General features: G+C 40.4%; 2 protein-coding genes across 2 annotated transcripts; one reads left to right on the forward strand and one right to left on the reverse strand.

Moving 5' to 3' along the window:
* Positions 1-2,341: 2,341 nt before the first annotated feature.
* Positions 2,342-13,677, reverse strand: nfam1 (NFAT activating protein with ITAM motif 1). The gene is made up of 7 exons (XM_086295995.1): positions 13,441-13,677; positions 6,343-6,571; positions 5,879-6,151; positions 4,794-4,906; positions 3,861-3,974; positions 3,647-3,757; positions 2,342-3,557 (listed from the first exon to the last, which is right to left on the reverse strand). The coding sequence occupies exons 2-7, from the start codon at positions 6,434-6,436 to the stop codon at positions 3,495-3,497; spliced, it is 768 nt and encodes a 255-aa protein (XP_086152121.1). The 5' UTR covers positions 6,437-6,571; positions 13,441-13,677; the 3' UTR covers positions 2,342-3,494.
* Positions 9,066-14,109, forward strand: LOC147327959 (uncharacterized). The gene is made up of 4 exons (XM_086295996.1): positions 9,066-9,366; positions 11,524-11,660; positions 11,894-12,023; positions 13,597-14,109. The coding sequence occupies exons 2-4, from the start codon at positions 11,546-11,548 to the stop codon at positions 13,922-13,924; spliced, it is 573 nt and encodes a 190-aa protein (XP_086152122.1). The 5' UTR covers positions 9,066-9,366; positions 11,524-11,545; the 3' UTR covers positions 13,925-14,109.
* The last annotated feature ends 3,077 nt before the right edge of the window (positions 14,110-17,186 follow it).

A 17,186-nucleotide genomic window follows, 5' to 3' on the forward strand; every position in this document is an offset into this window, starting at 1 on the left:
GTCTGTCTGTGTCTTTTCCCTGGAAATTAATATTTCCAGCCAATTTACGCAATCCATCAACATGGCTGGAGTTATATACAGTCTGTATAAGTGTGGTTAATCTAATGAACATTTGTAAGGAGACGGCAGTTACTGTGAATTCACAGCAGTTACACAGTGATTAGTAATAAACAGCCAGTGAGAGTGAGTGGATTTAAGAAAGTCAGTGACTCAGGTGTGTCGCTTGGTTTGTCATCTGTTTGTGAGACTGGAGGAGACGTAGAAATCTTTTGTTTTAAATCTTAGTTAGGAAGATTCCTGTTTGAAAACAAGCACTTTCTGTGAGGAATGCAAGAAGTACATCTGCAGAAAGCACATTTTGTCCAACATGTGGACAAAATTGAAAATGTTGAGCATTGAAAAACTGAGAACGTTGGGCAAGTTCAAAAGAAATGTGTTTGTAAGAACGAAAAACCAAATTGTTCCTAAAATAGTTATGGAAAGTCTAACTGTTGTATGTCTGTGTTCTACATGTTTATCTAATGGAAAATAAAGTTGCTATTGTTTTATTGCAGTTTTTGGATAATTCTGAGTGGATTTACACAGTACGGGTCAAAATGACCCGCAACAAAATCAATGTCAATTGTTTGTTCTTCAACATAATACAAGGGTTAATTTCCAAAACTTGCTTATGATCTTCAATTTGTAGCAGATCCACTATCACACAGCAGCTGGAGCAGTCTCCAATGGAGGTCAGTCCACTACTACCATAGCCTACTACTAGATTAACTTGTGACACATCTGCACCTGCTGCTATGATCACATTGAGTAGAGGCTGAGTGGCTGCACTTACCCCTGGTACATCCAAATCTGCCCACAAACATGTTGACAGATGCAATGCCAGCAATGTGGATTGTCAACACTAAAAACAATCAGTAAGCAAAGACAACAGGGATCACTTTTTTCTGTTTATTTAGCACCCACAACATTTGTCCACAACACTGTGTGGTACCACTTTCCACAGAAGGTGCATTCAATCTGCAAGATTGAATGAGATTGTCAGGGTCATTGTCTGACTGTTTATTACTAATCACCTGCAGTACATTCACAGTAACTGCCATCTCCTTACAAATGTTTATTAGATTAACCACACTTATACAGACTGTATATAACAACCAACTCTGAAATGTTCGTTTGCAGAGGGAAGACACAGACAGACTATGCTAACGACATGTGATGTTACAACACTAATGAAATATTGATGTGTCATATTTGTCCAAGGTGTATTTCATTGTTATGGAAAAAGAGAATATCAAAATCATGATGACCAATTGGAGTGGTGATGTCTATGACTTTGTGTATATAATTTGGGATTTTGAACAAATGTAGGCCAATAAGGAATATATGATATCATTTCATTCTTTTCAAAGGTTTATTTGCATGACGCACAAACAGAGACAATTGAAAGGTACAAATGTGCATGACACTTATTCAAACGTGGTGCAGATGTGTGTCACAGGTTGATCTGGCTGTAGGCTGTGGCACTTGGCCAGAGGTGGCGCTGGTTGACTCGACTCCATGTTAGTGCACAAAGTAAACTGCTCGCTTTAGTTGTGAAGCAAAAACGCTGAATTCAGAGAAATAAACCGTGCGAGGGGAACGATAACGACGACAAGGTTCTCCCGATCGTTTACTCTTGCTGTCCTGTGAACAACATCGGCGTGGTGTTACTTGTTTGCTGTTTTTGCGATCGCGTCGCGCATGAGGATATCACCAGGTAAACTCGCCACATTTTTATACATTTTGTTGTTCAACAGCATCAAGACTGACGGAGTGTGTTTGAGACAACCTCACAAGTGTCACAGATGACACATTTGGCGTTTTTTTGCTGGTTTGTCGGTAGGAGCTACTGAAACGCAAGACTGCCACACATCTGTTCGACCAACGCCAGTTGATCTAAACGCCAGTAGATCTGGAACACCGGTCCAAACCCGAGTAAAGGAGCAGGGTTGGAATTGTGACATTAAAAAAAACAATAATTGCTAAAAGAAATTTAATTTGTAGTTCTAAATAAATTCTAAATGCATTTAGGACGTTTTTTACTCACTTTATGTCTGTTCCACGATGTTATTTCTCTCTCTCCAACAACATAGGTTACAATTAGATTAGCATGACCAATTATGCAAATTAGGCGATGACGTCATTTAGCGACTTCTAGCGACTTTTAGGACAGCCAATAGCGATTTTCCTTACTGAGGAGTTGGCAACACTGCAAATGAGTAGAAAGGCTACAGCTCCGGACAGAAGCAGGTGACAAGAGACACATTTATTGAAAATCAGCTACCTGTTACCCACAGTTTCTAAGGTGAGAAGAAGACATCAAACACTAGACTCCACTTGGAAAAAAAGTGGAGATACATCTGACCCTTCAGTTGATCCATGTACTGTTCACTGAAGCCTCATCAGAAATGGTTTCAGTGGAAGGTGGCTGTTAAACAGCATTGTTAATGAATGGAAAAGGGGAGAAAAGGCTCTGGTGTGCAAAATTAAACAAGAACTGGACTGAAAATCAGTGGCCACAGGTCTTATAGAGTGATGAATCCAAATTGGAAATTTTTGGTTTAAATCATCATCAGTACGGAGGAGCTTAGGAGAGAAGTACAACAGAGAGTATGTGCAGCCATGTGTATAACACGGCAGAGGCTCTGTCATGGTTTGGGGCTGCCATTCAACTGGGGGTCAAAAATGAATGAAACTATAAACACAGGATTTTGATCTTTCACGCAAAACCATTTGGCATCTGATTGTTAGCTACTCCATTTTTGAGCATGAAAGTGATCCCAAACTAACTGAACTAAAGGAAAACCAGCAATAATAATATTTAAAAAAAACAACAACAACACACACACACACACTGTCAGTTATGGAATTGATCTCCCCAGAGACCAGACTTTATTCCCACACCAACATTATTGAAGCGGTGTGGAATCATTTCAACAGAAAATAGAGCAAACCCAGTCAACATCCAAAGAAGAGCATTGAACATCCATCAAGATGCCTGGAGAACTATTCCTAAAGACTACTTAAAGAAATGACAAGAAAGTTGAGCAAGAAATTTCAGGCTTTGGTGGAAAATATAGGTGCTCATACTGAATACTGACTTTTAAGCTCATTAGAACTGTTCAAACTCTCTTTTTGCCTTGGCTGTTTGAATAAATTGGTGCACAAAATCTAAAGAAATGAGGTGTAGCTAAAGACTTTTACATAGTACAGTCGTAGTATTTAGTGAAAACCTTTAGTACTTTTGATACACTGTGCTCATTCTGATGGGAATGCTTCTGTTCATTTACATTTTTTACACACTTTTAGAAATCTTTGTGTTGTACCAAACTACTTTTACTTTGCATTTGTGGTTTTTGTTGATTTTATTGAAAGATGATTCTCTCAGTGTCGCTGACACAGATGAGATTAAAGTAGAAAAGCGCTGGATTATGATCCCACAATCACGAGTTGATCTAAAAGTTCTCATAAACAGACTCAAAAACACCTTCATCCTTGTCTTTTGTCTTTTGCGCTGCCTGTGGAGGTAAAATGAAAGGCAGGTCAACATTTACGCGTTTTATTTTGACACCACGTTATTTTGAAAAGACACTCAAAGTTCGCTGACCTTTTTGGGTGGTTCCTTTTTCATGGGTTTGGCTTTGTCTTGGTCATTCTCTCTTCTGGCAGGTGAGCTGTCCAGTACATCATAAATAGACCTGGGACGAGGCTCTAGACTCTGAAAGAGATCTTCATGTCAGTGTCCAAATAAATGTTGGAAATGACCACATGAATGTAAGGAAGTTCAGGTGAAAGACACTGATGAGGAGAGAGGTGCTCACGGCATAGTAGGACTGAGCTGCTGTTGCATCCAAGCTATCGTCCTCCTTCTTTGTCACCTTCTTCTCTTCTTGGCTTTGCTTTAGTTTTTTCTCGCCAGCTCCATGTTTCTCAGTCTAAAGATGGAGTTGGATTCATCAAAAAAAACCAAAAAACAATCACAGGTGTGCAACATACAAACGAGTAAAACACGAGGCTTTCTTCACAGCTGCTCCCTTTCTAGTTTTTTGTCTTGTGTTTGTATTCAGAGTTTATGGCGCTAACTTCATTTTCGCATTCAATGCACTTCCTGTATAAGAGCTCAAGTCCACTGGGACTACAAAAGAAGCACAGCCACTGATAAGATGAAGAAATTGAGCATGTTGCAAATCAGAGTATTAGGTTTTCTTTGGCTCAAATCAGTGTGTAAATGATTATAATTCAGTAGTTCAGTAACAGCAGTCCCAGTGCAGTTTATGAGGCAATAAAGACATGACAAAACTGGTGGCATGTGACTATTTCCATTAATCTGAGTTGGGTTTTGTGATTGAGACTGAGATGACACTGCCTGATGTTGGACAGCTGTTTGTTATTGGCAGTATAATTGTTCACACTTATTAAACTTAAGTATAATCAGGATTAAATCATATAATCAGTTTCAGATGAAAATTCTCACTGGGGCATTTTAAATTCCAACTTATAACTTAATCTAGAGAGCATGCCTCGGGTTGTGTGATTACTCATGTGATTAATAGTGGGTCAGTGACCCTCAGGACCACGTCCAAAGGGGACAACCATCCCACTGAGGTTAAATACCTTTGTTTGTAGAACTGAGCAAGCCTGGATACAGTTAAAAATTTGTCAAAATATCCCTCATTAAACTGTGACACAACTCTGGTGTGTTGTAACCTGCTGTTTCTTAACTACTGCTTGCTTAACAGCAGGATCAGTCTTACCCAATGTCCTCTGAAGACATACACCGAGCCGAGCACACTGAAGATCAACAGCACACCCGTGAAAATGGCCATGATGATGAACTCTGTGTTAACAGGTTCCTTGTAGCCTTCATCTGGAAAAACCACAAAGACAAAAAAATAAATACATTAAAAAAAAATTATGTCACCCTGTGGTGGACTTCATCACAACTGGATAACATGCAGATCAAATGGCCTTTGGCGTCTGTTCTGGCTAATTTCTCAAGACGTACAAGGGTTTCCAAAAGAAGATTCAGGACCTTTCAAAGGGTCGGAAGATAGATCTCAGGGATAGCAAAGCTACTGGAAGGATAAGAGAGAAAAAATGTTGTTTTTATTACACAGAATGCTGTTTATTTATTCTTTTCTGTATGAACTACGCAATACTTTTTCATCAGTACGCATGCCCTTCAAGAACCAGTGGAAAATAGCAAACTGTATATGATCCCCCTTTGTGGGACTGTAAGGATTTGAAAGCCTATTCTTAATTAATTCACCTTAAAGCTGTGTTACAACTTATTTTGATTATTGCTTGTATTTGTAAAGGATGCAACTATAAAAACTTCTTATTTTTAGTGTTGTTCAATAGCAGCAAGGTATCATCGTAGTTCAGCCACTGACCCCACCAACCTCCTCGACACTAATAATATGTATCAAAGCAGCCCTGATTCAAGCATCTTAATCTTATTTTCAAAACATGTTTTAACTGCCCTGCCACTGCAGTAGCTTTCTTTTGAATTTATCGTGTTCATCTGTGACAGGATCACAGATGGACGCTGCTTCATTTGAAGAAAGAGGAAGATTTAAAAAGAAGGAATAAGAAGGGAAAGTTGAGAAGTTACACTCATTGTATGATTACAAACAGTTATCTTCATGTCCTGCATGTCTTTAACAGAGAGCCTTTTAAACACATTTACTCTTTAAAAAAAAAGAAATCTGAAAAAATGCAGTGAATCTGTTTCTTAAGGCAGGTCTTCCTTCCTTAGAATACTTTACTGCTGAGTAACTGTGATAAAGATGTCTTATAGTTGGAGCTTTCATCTTCATTTTCTTTCTTTTGGACTAACCTGTCACTCGAAGAAACCAATCCACCTTCACCGTTTGATACTGGCAGGAGTAAAGTCCTGAAAGCTTCAGGTTTTTCAGCTCCAGATGCCAGGAAAATCTTTCCTGTTTGGTATCCATTGTGGGGATGGTATTATTGTATATTGTTTTGTTTTTTGGATCAAAGCATGTCAAGCAGCCATCTTCCGTTTGGTTTACTGCTTTGATCAAATTGCATGTAATGTTGAGATTTTCACCTCTAAAGGCCACAAAGACTTCGCGCTCCAGACTGATACCTGTGAAAAGACATGTTAGAGGTTCACATTAGGGCTGAAATGACTCAGCGCTGGACACGAAATAAATTTGCTGCAGTTCATTTATTCTCCGATCTATTTCTAGACTACAGGGTTAGTCGCACACGTAAGCAACAGAAAACACTCATCCCAGTCAAATAAATATCAGTCACAACACAAATGTGGTGGCTCACTTGGTGAATCCATTGCTGAACAGACAGTGAGAAGGAAAAATGCAGGTATCCATGTCAACTTGAAGAAAAGGGTCCAAAACGGTTGAGATTCCATGGTGCGATTGGATAGTTTGATAAAAGTGTCTGTATTCTTTTTCGATGACAATGTTTTGTGACTCTATAGACTGTTCAAGTTCCTCTTTCTGCCAAAAAACACTTCCCCAAAATGTTTGATGGACACTGACGCACTCTAAAGGGAACAAGCAAAAACAGCATTTTACATGTTAGTCTAGGACATGGCAGACAATATTAAAGTCTAAAAACACTAAAGGTTAAAGACTTTTCACAGGCAACTCTAAAAGTTTTTGTTTTGTCCAAAGAAAGACTTCTCCTGGTTGCAGTTTGCTGTTACGTCAGCGTCTGGATGGGAAGCAAACTGCAGTTTTGGCTTTCGTCCACAGTGAGACAGTGTTGGCGAAGTAACAGAGTGAGCCACGAGTGCGCACCTCGTCATGTGGTTTTCAGACAACAGCAGAAAGAGAAGACTCGAGCAGGGAGCGGAAATAAGTGTGTGTGTGTGTGTGTGTGTGTGTGTGCGTGTGTACATGGCTGGAATTTAGCTGAAGGTGACAAATTGCCTTTTGTTAATGTGAACCAGCTGTCGCGGGTTGTGTGACTTCTTCACGGCAGTAACTCTCTGCTGATTCGCTCTCTCTGAAGCTGCCAATGGAGATGTGCAGATGTTAAAGTGTGGCAGTTATTGTTATTTAACTCCATTTGTCTTTTTTGTTCCTACGCCCTCCTTCTTCTCTCCACCCGTCCACCTGACTTTTTCAGCGTTTCCTTTCTGGAGAGATTACCGTCCAACTCTGACCTCACCTCAGCCCACAGCATGAAAACAGACATAGAGAGGGGGAATAACATCTGGATGCCAGTCACTGAGAAATAACTCTTTCCATTTCATACCCACTATAATGCACTTCTTATCTCTCCTCCTTCCTGGGGAGTGAAGTATACAGTAAAGCCACAGATAGTCAGGTTTACAGGAGCACAGCACAAAAGGGCACTTAACCTAAGAGGTCCTTTTAAATCTGACATGCAAACAAGTGCCTCACTGGAATTCTGAACCAGTTGAACTGGAGTCACTGTATTGCCTTTTTAGCTTTAATCGGTGCACTGAGAAATGAGGTTATGTGCCTTTAATATACTGGATTGGACTCCTAACATCCCCTGAGTTTAAAAGTTTCCAGTGCTGAAACAAAGGTTTAATGAACTACTAGGCTTTGCTGAGGAACTTTACTTAGCTGGTGTTTCCCTTTTGACGTACATTAGCCTTCTGCTCTGTAATATTATATAAGGAAGATGTTCAAGTTTTGATTTACTGCAACTACTACTGTATTTTGTAGAGGCCGTTTGGGTAAAGTGAACTTGATGTCATGTTCAAGAAACCAAGTTGAGATGATTTGCACTTTGTGAACTGGTGCATTATCCTACTGGAAGCAGGCATCAGAAGCTGGGTACACTGTGGTCATAAAGACATGGACATGATGAGCAACAACACTCAGGTAGGCTGTGGTAGCCACCACTCAGATAAATGTTCTTCATACCATGACAACACCACCCGTGTGAAATGTTTACACAGGGATCCATGCTTTCATGTTGTTTCCACCAAATTCTGCCCGAACTATCTGTTTGCTGCAGCAGAAATCTACATGGAGTTTCTGAAATATGAAATAAAATTATTTAGTTCGCTTTTCTTCCCCATTCCAATGCTCAGTGTGAACTTCAGCAGGCTCTTCGGATCATGTCTAAAAACCTTAATGGGTGATTAAACAACAATTATAAGTCCTTAATTACTTGTTAATGTTAAATCATTTGAATCTTTATCTCAAAGTTTAAGGGAAAATTATTTATGAGCACAGTATTAGTAAACATATTGGAGTATATTTTATGCTTATACTTTATGCTCGCTTTAAATGGATTTATCTACACTTAACGTTACGTGTTACAGAACTTGAATACTTTCCTGCACTTAATCAGATTACATAGAGGAAGTCAAAATGACTTCAGTTTAACTTACTGCAACATTTTCCACAATTATTTTTCATTTGTGTTTTTAGCATGCAGATAACAGCTTCTATTTCTTCACAATATACATATTTTATTATTATGACTGTAAGAGGATTTTAGAGACGCTGGAGGATGAACATCAAACAAATTACAGAGAAAATATTCTTCAACATATTAAATAAAGAAAACAAACTAATGCATGTTATGTATATATTGTTAGTTGGTTTAACCTCTAAAAATGCATTATATTTTGTATATTTATTCTTAATTTACAGAGTAAGTGGGTCTACAATACAGTGTAGAGTAAACATGCAGGTTTTCTATTAAAGTTTACTAGAAAAGTAAAAGATGTTTCTCTTGTTTCTCTGTTTCTGACATAAATACTAGCAGCAGTTGCTTCTTATAGTTGAATATCGCTGTGTGGAGGGCAGAAGGTGTTAAACGGTCAGATAAAAAGGATTTGTAACATTTTTAAGGAGACCACGGTGCAGAGATGTGATCCTCCAGCAGAGTGAGATTACAGTCTCAAACATACATATACCCACGCTGAAGATGAGACAGAAGGAGTACGGGGTAAATCACATCTCAGAGAAGAGGATGTGCCACACATCTGGCAGCAGCTGGGTTGCAGAATTTGTCTGCATGTGATATGCATGAGAGGGAGAGAGAGAGTTGGAGGTGGGCGTGTGTTGGGGTCTAAAAGCTAGCACAGCTCCCAAACCCTAAACTTGTTTTAAAAAGAGCTCTGTACCGGACCTGCCGCACACTCTTCTCTTAATTATCCCAAAGCTGGGAGAAGAGGGTGGAGAGAGCGTCGGAGAAAACAGGAGAGAAGGGAGAAGAAGTAAGTAGAGGGACCGTGGCAGCGACAGGGTGGAGAGGCGAGAGGAGCAGAGACATCTGGTATTCAAACCGCATGGGAGAGGGAGAAGGACTTCCTGCTGAGTCTTAAAAGCATCATCATCATTTCAAGTCGTGAGTATCGGCTCATTTGCTTATTTTTCCGAAACAGCTCCCAGCTTGTGATACTTCTGCCGCTGCGGCATTAGTTTGCAAAGTTGCAAAGTGTTTTTGTTCCAGCACAGCCACAAACCATGATCATAACAGGTGACGGCTGGTTTGCGTGGTGCTGTTGTGCGGTTAATTTTCACTCCTCCTTTGATCAGCCTCCAAATTCAGACCTCCTGAGAACATTTACAATACCTCAGCAGTGAGTCATCAACTTATTACTGTCCAGTATGATTCACAGATCTGTCATATGGATGCAGTGCTGATGTTTTGCTTTTCCCTTTGCTTGGTTGGTTTTCTGGGTCGCCTGCCTTTAGCATTTCTCTTTTCTTCCCCATTAAAACTGGACTCTAAAAATCAAAAACTTGCCTTCCTTTTCTTTTTCCTAACTGAACTGCTGTTGCTCTCTCCACACACACAGACAGGTCCAACTGGAAAAAGCCTGTTTTCTTCATCCCTTCAGTTCGACAGGGAACAAGATTTTTTTGGTTCGCATCCTGCCCCATTATCAAGTAGCTGTGTTGTCATCAGTGGGGTTTTATTGGAGGGAAAGCAGAGACGTACAAGTGTTTTTACACATCTTCTTTTTCCCTCTGTGGATCCTGGATCTGCCACAGTGACTGGGAGTATTACACGAGTCTCCAGCTTTCTAACCCCACCAGTGATCTTTTTAACCAAAAATAAGGTGCTGTTGGACTCACCGGATCAAGCTGTGGTCGAAACATCCATAGTTTGATTTTATGAAAAAGGCTGGAGATAAAGCTGCCAGACAAGAAGTGAAGTCGCATTGCATTTATGCTTTGAGCTATCAGTCATACTCACAAACATTTTTGTATTTTTTGGTAATAAAGTACCAGGTTCTAAGGCTTTTTGGTAAACTCTATACCGGGGATGTCAAACAGGAGGCCCAGGGGCCAAAATTGGCCTGGGAAAGACTCCAAGCTGGTCCACTGGAAAGCTTTGGAATATATGAAGAAAGGCATAATTTTGGACTGTATTTTATATTATACAGCTTTTCCTACTGATAAAGACCTTCCCCACCACGATTCATACTCTAACAAAGGAATGAAGTAATAGATAAACAATCAAATGACAGAATTGTTCCTGTTTTTTCACTATTGCATATAGTAATTTATTTATTCATTTATTTGTATATTTATTTATTATTCGTTTTTTCATCAGTATGCCTCCAAAGTAAAAAGTAAAATAAATACATTTTAAAAAAATAATTTCATTTTCTGTGAATTAACATAAACATTTTGCTTCAAAATTATTATAGGAGGGTTACAGAATAATTACAATGAGCTAACTTTTTTCATAATTATACACATTTATTTCTTACAGTTTAAGTGAAAGATGTCTTTTATTTACTAAGACAGTAACAGTTATTACTGGCACACGTGTGCCAATTGACCCAAAGACTGTATATGAAAGATGCACATAGCCACTGCAAAGTCAGCCCAGTAGCTGGCGAAGTCCCACTATGCCTGAAGCTGAGCATTGTACTGTTTTTACTGTTTTCAAACAGGACAGATCATTTCACAGAGAAACAGAGAAGCTGAACGGGGACATAATTTACCTAAAATAGCTTAGATTATGGTTAGTAAGGGCAGTTTTAAACAAGCGGGAGTAGTCTGTTTATTTTGTCAAAGATTTCTATACAAAACTATGATTTCCAAACAGAGGAGGCGCCTCCTGCTGGCCATTAGAAAGAAGTGATGTTTAAGACACTTTTGATTTGGTTTACTTTTTGTACTCAGAAGCTACGTCTATCTTTATCAACAAATTTTCTTTGATCACTTTTCCATTTTTTAAGCAGTGATTAGTCTTAGCACGGGCAGATTCCAAGAAATTGTCCTAACTGAGACAATAAAGTAAAATATAATAAAACAAAAACAGTAGCAAAGTTGCACATCGCACTGGCAAAACACACACACACAAAAAAAATGCTCGCCTTTTCACTAATTAGTGGCACATGAAGTTGCTTTGATTTCCACACATCTTTGTCGGCGATGTAAACACATTTTTTTTCTGCTTTAAAAACAAGGAGGGGAAAAAAAGGTTGGTTTGAAAAATAACTTTGACACAGGCACATTTGTTCTCTTCTTCTTCATCTTTTATAAGGGGGAGCGTGTATCTGCTCGACATGGGCCCTCACTCTCTGTTGATGGCGCTGATGGTGGTTGCCACAGCAACTGGGGCCTATGCAGCCGAGGAGGAGAATGAAGTGGATTACGGGTACTGGAACTACAGAGAGGGAGGTATAAATCACAAGCCTGTTTGATCTATTCTGTTTGGAGATACGGAGCCCGTAAATCACTGTGCGTTTGAAGCCGTGAGCTATGGCAGCTGAATGAAACGCAGCAATCCGAGACACTTCAGAGAAACAGTTCTTGAACAATTAAAGCACACGCTTTCTTCATTTTCATGATTCATACAGGATGTTTTGTTGTTCCATAAATTGAAGCCTGATGGTGTCACGCTTCGCTTTCAGCTGAGAGCGTGAATGTGGCCTCAGTGCGCAGTGTGACCAGAGTTTTAGATGCCTGGGGGAAACGCATCTTCAGTGAGATCAAAACTCTGCTGCACTCACAGCCCAGCACGCTGCTGCCCGACTACTCCAGGTGGGCCTAACCTTTATCACCCATCATCATGATGTCTAATCAGCCTGAGGTTTGTTTACTCAGTTTCTGAGGATTAGACAAAAGAGGCGCTTTTATGTGATTAGATGACTACTGTTTAACAGTATCTGCTTTTAAGGCAAATGTTTATTTCTTCAGCATCGTTTGTTGGCAAGAAGAGTTCACTCTGTGTTTTTTTATTTTTATTGAGGCTTGTTTTAGTCAGCCTGGGAGATTTCATATTTTATTAAGACCATGTGAACGCATTTCCCATTACTTTGTAGGGTACACCAATGCCCTGCTTGTTGACTGCTTGTTAATGCAAACCTCTAACTAGACAATCAAGTCTGTGCATTTAGGGACGTAGACATGGTCGAGGTGGCCTGATAAAGTTCAAATCAAGCATCAAAATGAGGAAGAAAGGTGATTTAAGTGACTTTGAAAGCACGGTTATTGATGCCAAATGGCTGGTCTGAGTGTTTCAGAAACTGCTGATCTACTGGGATTTTCCCCCACACAGCCATCTCCAGGGTTTACAGAGAATGGTGCACAAAAGAACAAATATCCAGTGAGTAGCATTTTTCTGGATGGAAATGTCCTGTTGAGGCCAGGGATCAGAGGAGAATGGCCAGACTGCTTTGAGCTGATAGGAATGCAACAGTGGCTCAAATAAACACTCGTAACAACCAAAGTATATGCAAAAGAGCATCTTTTGAACTCAGCAGAAGACCATATCTGTCAGCTAAGAAGTTGAGGTAAAATTAAGGCTAATATTTGCATTGCTTGAGTCTCAACTTCTGCTGTGAAATTTCAATGGCAGGATCATGAAAGCATGAAAGCATGAAAGCGTGAATCCATCCTACCGTGTATCAATGGTTTGGGGCTGTAGCTGCTGGTGGTCTAATGGTGTAACTGTATTTGGCACACTTTGGGCCCCTTAGTACCAACTGAGCATTGTTTTACACGACAGTATTGTTGCTAACCGTGTCCATCCCTTCATGACCACAGTGTACCAATCCTCTGATGCTGCTTCCAGCAGCATAACACACCATGTCATAAAGCCGACATCATATCAAACTGGTTTCTTGACACTGAGCTCATTGTGTTCAAATGGCCTCCAAAGTCACCAGATCTCAATCCAAGAAATCTGCAGCAGCTGTCTAATGCTATCATGTCAATATGGACCAGGCAATAGCAAGATATGCCCAGAAAGTTTCCACCAGTGCATTATGTATATACTCACCATTTTATGAACTGGATTACTTAAATTAAACTTTAGCTGAACTGAAAAAAAGAGCAAGTTTTTATTCTAAAGTGAGATATGAATGAACTGCCACAAATGTATTTTGGGAGCATCAAAAGTCACGAGAGAGTAAACCAATCCAATTTGAAGACGAACAGGAGCATTTCTTACTCTCACCTCAGCCTGTCTTTGCCTCCTTTGTCTCCTGTAACCACACAGATTGCTTTGGATCAAGTCTTTCAAGACTTTATCCACAGTCATAATTAATTTCATACAGCGCTCCATATGTGTGAGCGGTCCTCTGAAGTTAACCGTCCTCTGTTCCTCCTGCAGGGTGCGCCCTCTGTCCGAGTCTGTCAACGACCTCTTCAGGGAAGTCTCTCTGCTGCACCGACGCATCGCCGAGCTCTCTCATCGCCTAGCAACGCTGGAACCATTTCTCCGTCGCTACGGCTACCAGGGGGAGGATGGGGAGGATGAGGAGGAGGAGGCGGAAGGCAGGCGGGCTCACAGCCTGAAAGGGAAGGTGGCGAGTCTGGCCCGATACACCCCGAGGAGCGCAGTGAGCGTGAGCCCGCCCAGAGGGAGCAGGGTGGTGAGGAGGAGGCGGGTGAGAGTCCTGAAGAATAGGGGAGTGAAGCTGGTCAAGAGTGACACATAGATGGATGGACAGAGTTGGGGGCGGGGGCGTGCGACGGAAAGAGGGAAAAAGTTGGAGGCTTTGTTGGGTTTACCGAAACGAATTATAAATCCCTTTATAAACAGTGTAAAGTTTCTACATATGCAATATAACCTCTGATTTTTATTAGTGAGAGACTAAAATTCTTTAATAAACTGTTATCACCATTTCATTGCGGTTTTTGCCTCATCAGTTCCACTTCTCATTCTCTCTTCTTTCATTTTATGGATCACCTCAACTTGGGAAACAACCTTACACAAACCTAATTGCTGTTCCAGAAGCTCTCTGCTACTTTAGCCGCACTGTATCTAATCCGTGTAGATTGATTAGATACAGAAATAATGTGACGGGATAATCCAAAAAGCTGTCCGCTATCAAGGACGGTTGAGAGCTAAAGAAACTGATCACTAAACAAAACCGAATACATCAGCCAACAACTAAATTATCTTCTTGTTGTTAGTGGCTGTTTTATGTTTATTTAAGGTTCACTTTCAAAGGGCTATTTATAGAAAGGTTAGAAATCATGCCTAACGAGTAGCACAATGTCTAGAAATAAAATAACCATTACATCACTTTTAAGCCACGTGATTCCTATTGTTTTTATTAAAGAGCATTCCAACCCCCCCAAACGAAGCAATACTCCCACGCCACCTCCTTATTGGATTGAATATAATATATTACAGCGCGCAAAATGCAAGGATGGTGTGCGCGTAAAACAAGAAGAAGAAAGACTTGTTTCATTAGGTTATTGTCAAACCTTTCTCTGGCATGCCCCCACTTAAGGAAGTCGAAAGAAGTTCACACCCCACTTTTTTTTTTTAAGTCTCTCGCACTTTAAAAAGAGAGGGTCTCTATTTGATTTGACTGAAATAAAGGTGCTTATCATGATAACCAACACAGCGATAGTCTACATGCAGACAGCACAAGTCCTTGAAGTTCACAGTCGGGTGTAGCATCTAAAGGATAAGGACACATTATTTTTCCCACATATCTGTAACTAGGCATGGACAAATGATTTCAGGGAGAGCGAGGAGTTCTTATGTGAGGAGGAACAAGCAGAATAATTACATAATGATTTTATGTAAGAAATCGAACAGAAGCATGAAAATCGTCGGGGTTTCCGTCTTTCTTCTAGACCAGAGTAACTCACCGTGAGTCATGCCTGCAGAGGACATAATAAAAATGGAGGTTTGTAGACAATTTGGCTAAGTTTTTTTTTTAAATGCCCAAAACAGGAAAAAATACACCCTTAAAATAAGTCCACAGCGCAACTAATTTTATTCATGGAAACATTAAGTGTGCGTTACTTGATTTAATATTCAAGCCTATATTTATTACACAAATAACCTTTGAAAGGCAGACACCTAACCGCACACATAGGGCTGACGGTGAGAGGCGTGGACGTCTGCAACACTGCAGACGAAGGCTGTTCTCCTGGTACCTGTGCGTGTCCCAACAAGGCGGATGCCCTGTTTTTGCCACAGGGTGTCAGTGCTCGTCTGCCGCCGTAATCACACGCGGCTTTACACCGATTCACGGAGGCTGATCTTCATTTATTTATTTATTTCAGCTGAAGTCCAGGAACGACCCTCGTGGGCCCAGCAGGGGCTGCCCATTATTTTCTAACATAATTATAATGTTTGTTTGCGTATGGTGATCGTGTGTGTGCGTCTTGAGTGCAGACAGCCAACTTTATGCCTTCATTAAAACTTTGCCAAGTGTTTCTACAGCAACCAGCTTCTCCCTACTCCTCTTCTACAACTTCACTTATCATCCTCATCTCATACTGCAGGGTGGCGTGTCCATTCTCTCCCTTTTTTCTCACTTTCAACTTGCAGCTGCACGCTAATTCCTTCCTTTTTTAAAATCTTCCACCAGTGATCCCCCCACCCCCATACTGTATATCAAACCACCACACCTCTCTTTCCCCCCCTCCTCTCCCTGCACGCCCCCTTCCCTCTTCGCTGCTACGTGTGGGCGTTCAGCTCAGGCTGTACTTTCCATTTTGGTACTGTATTGTCAATGCATTGTTGCATCCAATCCAGTTAAGATGCCGTGGGAATACTGTATAAATCTCCCTCCCCGTCTCTCTTTCTACACCCCTCCCCATCTCAGCAAAAAGAGCCAGTTGCTAGGTAACAGTTAATTGTCAAGAAGTAGTTACATGTGTTGCAATGCATCCTGGGGTTGTTGGGTTGATGGAGGGATCGAAGAAGTAAGCAAAAAAAAAAAAAGGCTGATGTTTTTCCTTTTTTTTTTTCAGAAGCTGATTAACTTATGAAAAGGTTATTTCTACCTATGCCTCACCTTGTTCTGTTCAACCATCCAGGACTGCAGCTGTTAAAAAAAACCTTCCCTCCAAATCTGTAGGCAAGGCATCGGTACATTTTCAAACCGGCTGGTTTCTTTAAATAACTCCTGTTGCTGGACAAGAGTAAAGAGAGAGTCTGAAGAGTAAGGGGAGGGGGAGAGAGAGGTTTTTGGGGGCTTTGATCTCTGCTGCTCGGTTCAGTTTGCATCACTTCTCCTTTCCCTCAATATATCTCCCATTATTTTTTGTTCTCCTTATCTCCTCTGCCTCTCTCATGCCTCTTTGTGGTTTTTTTCTTCCCACTGGAAAACAGAGAATGACAAGCAAAAGATGCAATGAAAGAGCAAAAAAGATGGCATTCTGCAGCAGCCATAATGTCACAGGACCGCACATGGACACAGCAATGTGATCCCTTCATGTGACATCACGGTCAACCTACAGACATGCACATAAACTGCAGGAGAAAAAGAAAAGACCAACCAGCTGAAATTTCTTATTTTTTATTAATACTTAACACTTTTATTCCAAAGAGACAGAAGAATAATATTTCTCAGCACTTATTTTCACATTGACTGTGTTTAATCTCATTTTTCAATATTACTAAATATTCAATCAAATTTGAAATACTCTCTGCACACAAGTAATTTCTCTCCATACAAAAAAAATGCAAGGATGAACTAGATTTTTTTGACATATGTACATTTTTCACAATCTGTACAGCTCGGGAATAGATTTGTTCGATCTCCTCTGTGACCAAACACAACATAACAGAAGATTTAGCTAAAGAGGGACAAAAAAAGAGACCACACCTCTGTAAAAATGCAATAGATAATCTATTGTGCTTTCTGGGTAGCAATTATTGGCGGTGGTTTACGATCTCCCCTCGCGAGAAAAAAAAAACAGCCTTCTTAACTGGTCAAAAAACAACAAAAA

The sequence above is a fragment of the Aulonocara sp. 'chitande type north' Nkhata Bay genome, linkage group LG6, assembly GCF_057382095.1.
Source record: "Aulonocara sp. 'chitande type north' Nkhata Bay isolate Kocher_YH1m ecotype deep benthic linkage group LG6, A_spYH_male_GT1.1, whole genome shotgun sequence".
NCBI lineage: Eukaryota > Metazoa > Chordata > Actinopteri > Cichliformes > Cichlidae > Aulonocara > Aulonocara sp. 'chitande type north' Nkhata Bay.

Bases quoted from the DNA above. Each gene is read 5' to 3' on its own strand.
- nfam1 (XM_086295995.1), bottom strand. From the start codon at position 6,436: ATGGAATCTCAACCGTTTTGGACCCTTTTCTTCAAGTTGACATGGATA. The intron at 4,907-5,878 runs GTTAGTCCAAAA...TGGTTTTTCCAG, and splicing joins TTGGTTTCTTCGAGTGACAG to ATGAAGGCTACAAGGAACCT. The intron at 3,975-4,793 runs GTAAGACTGATC...CTCCATCTTTAG, and splicing joins ATGTCTTCAGAGGACATTGG to ACTGAGAAACATGGAGCTGG.
- LOC147327959 (XM_086295996.1), top strand. From the start codon at position 11,546: ATGGGCCCTCACTCTCTGTTGATGGCGCTGATGGTGGTTGCCACAGCA. The intron at 11,661-11,893 runs GTATAAATCACA...CTTCGCTTTCAG, and splicing joins CTGGAACTACAGAGAGGGAG to CTGAGAGCGTGAATGTGGCC. The intron at 12,024-13,596 runs GTGGGCCTAACC...TTCCTCCTGCAG, and splicing joins CTGCTGCCCGACTACTCCAG to GGTGCGCCCTCTGTCCGAGT.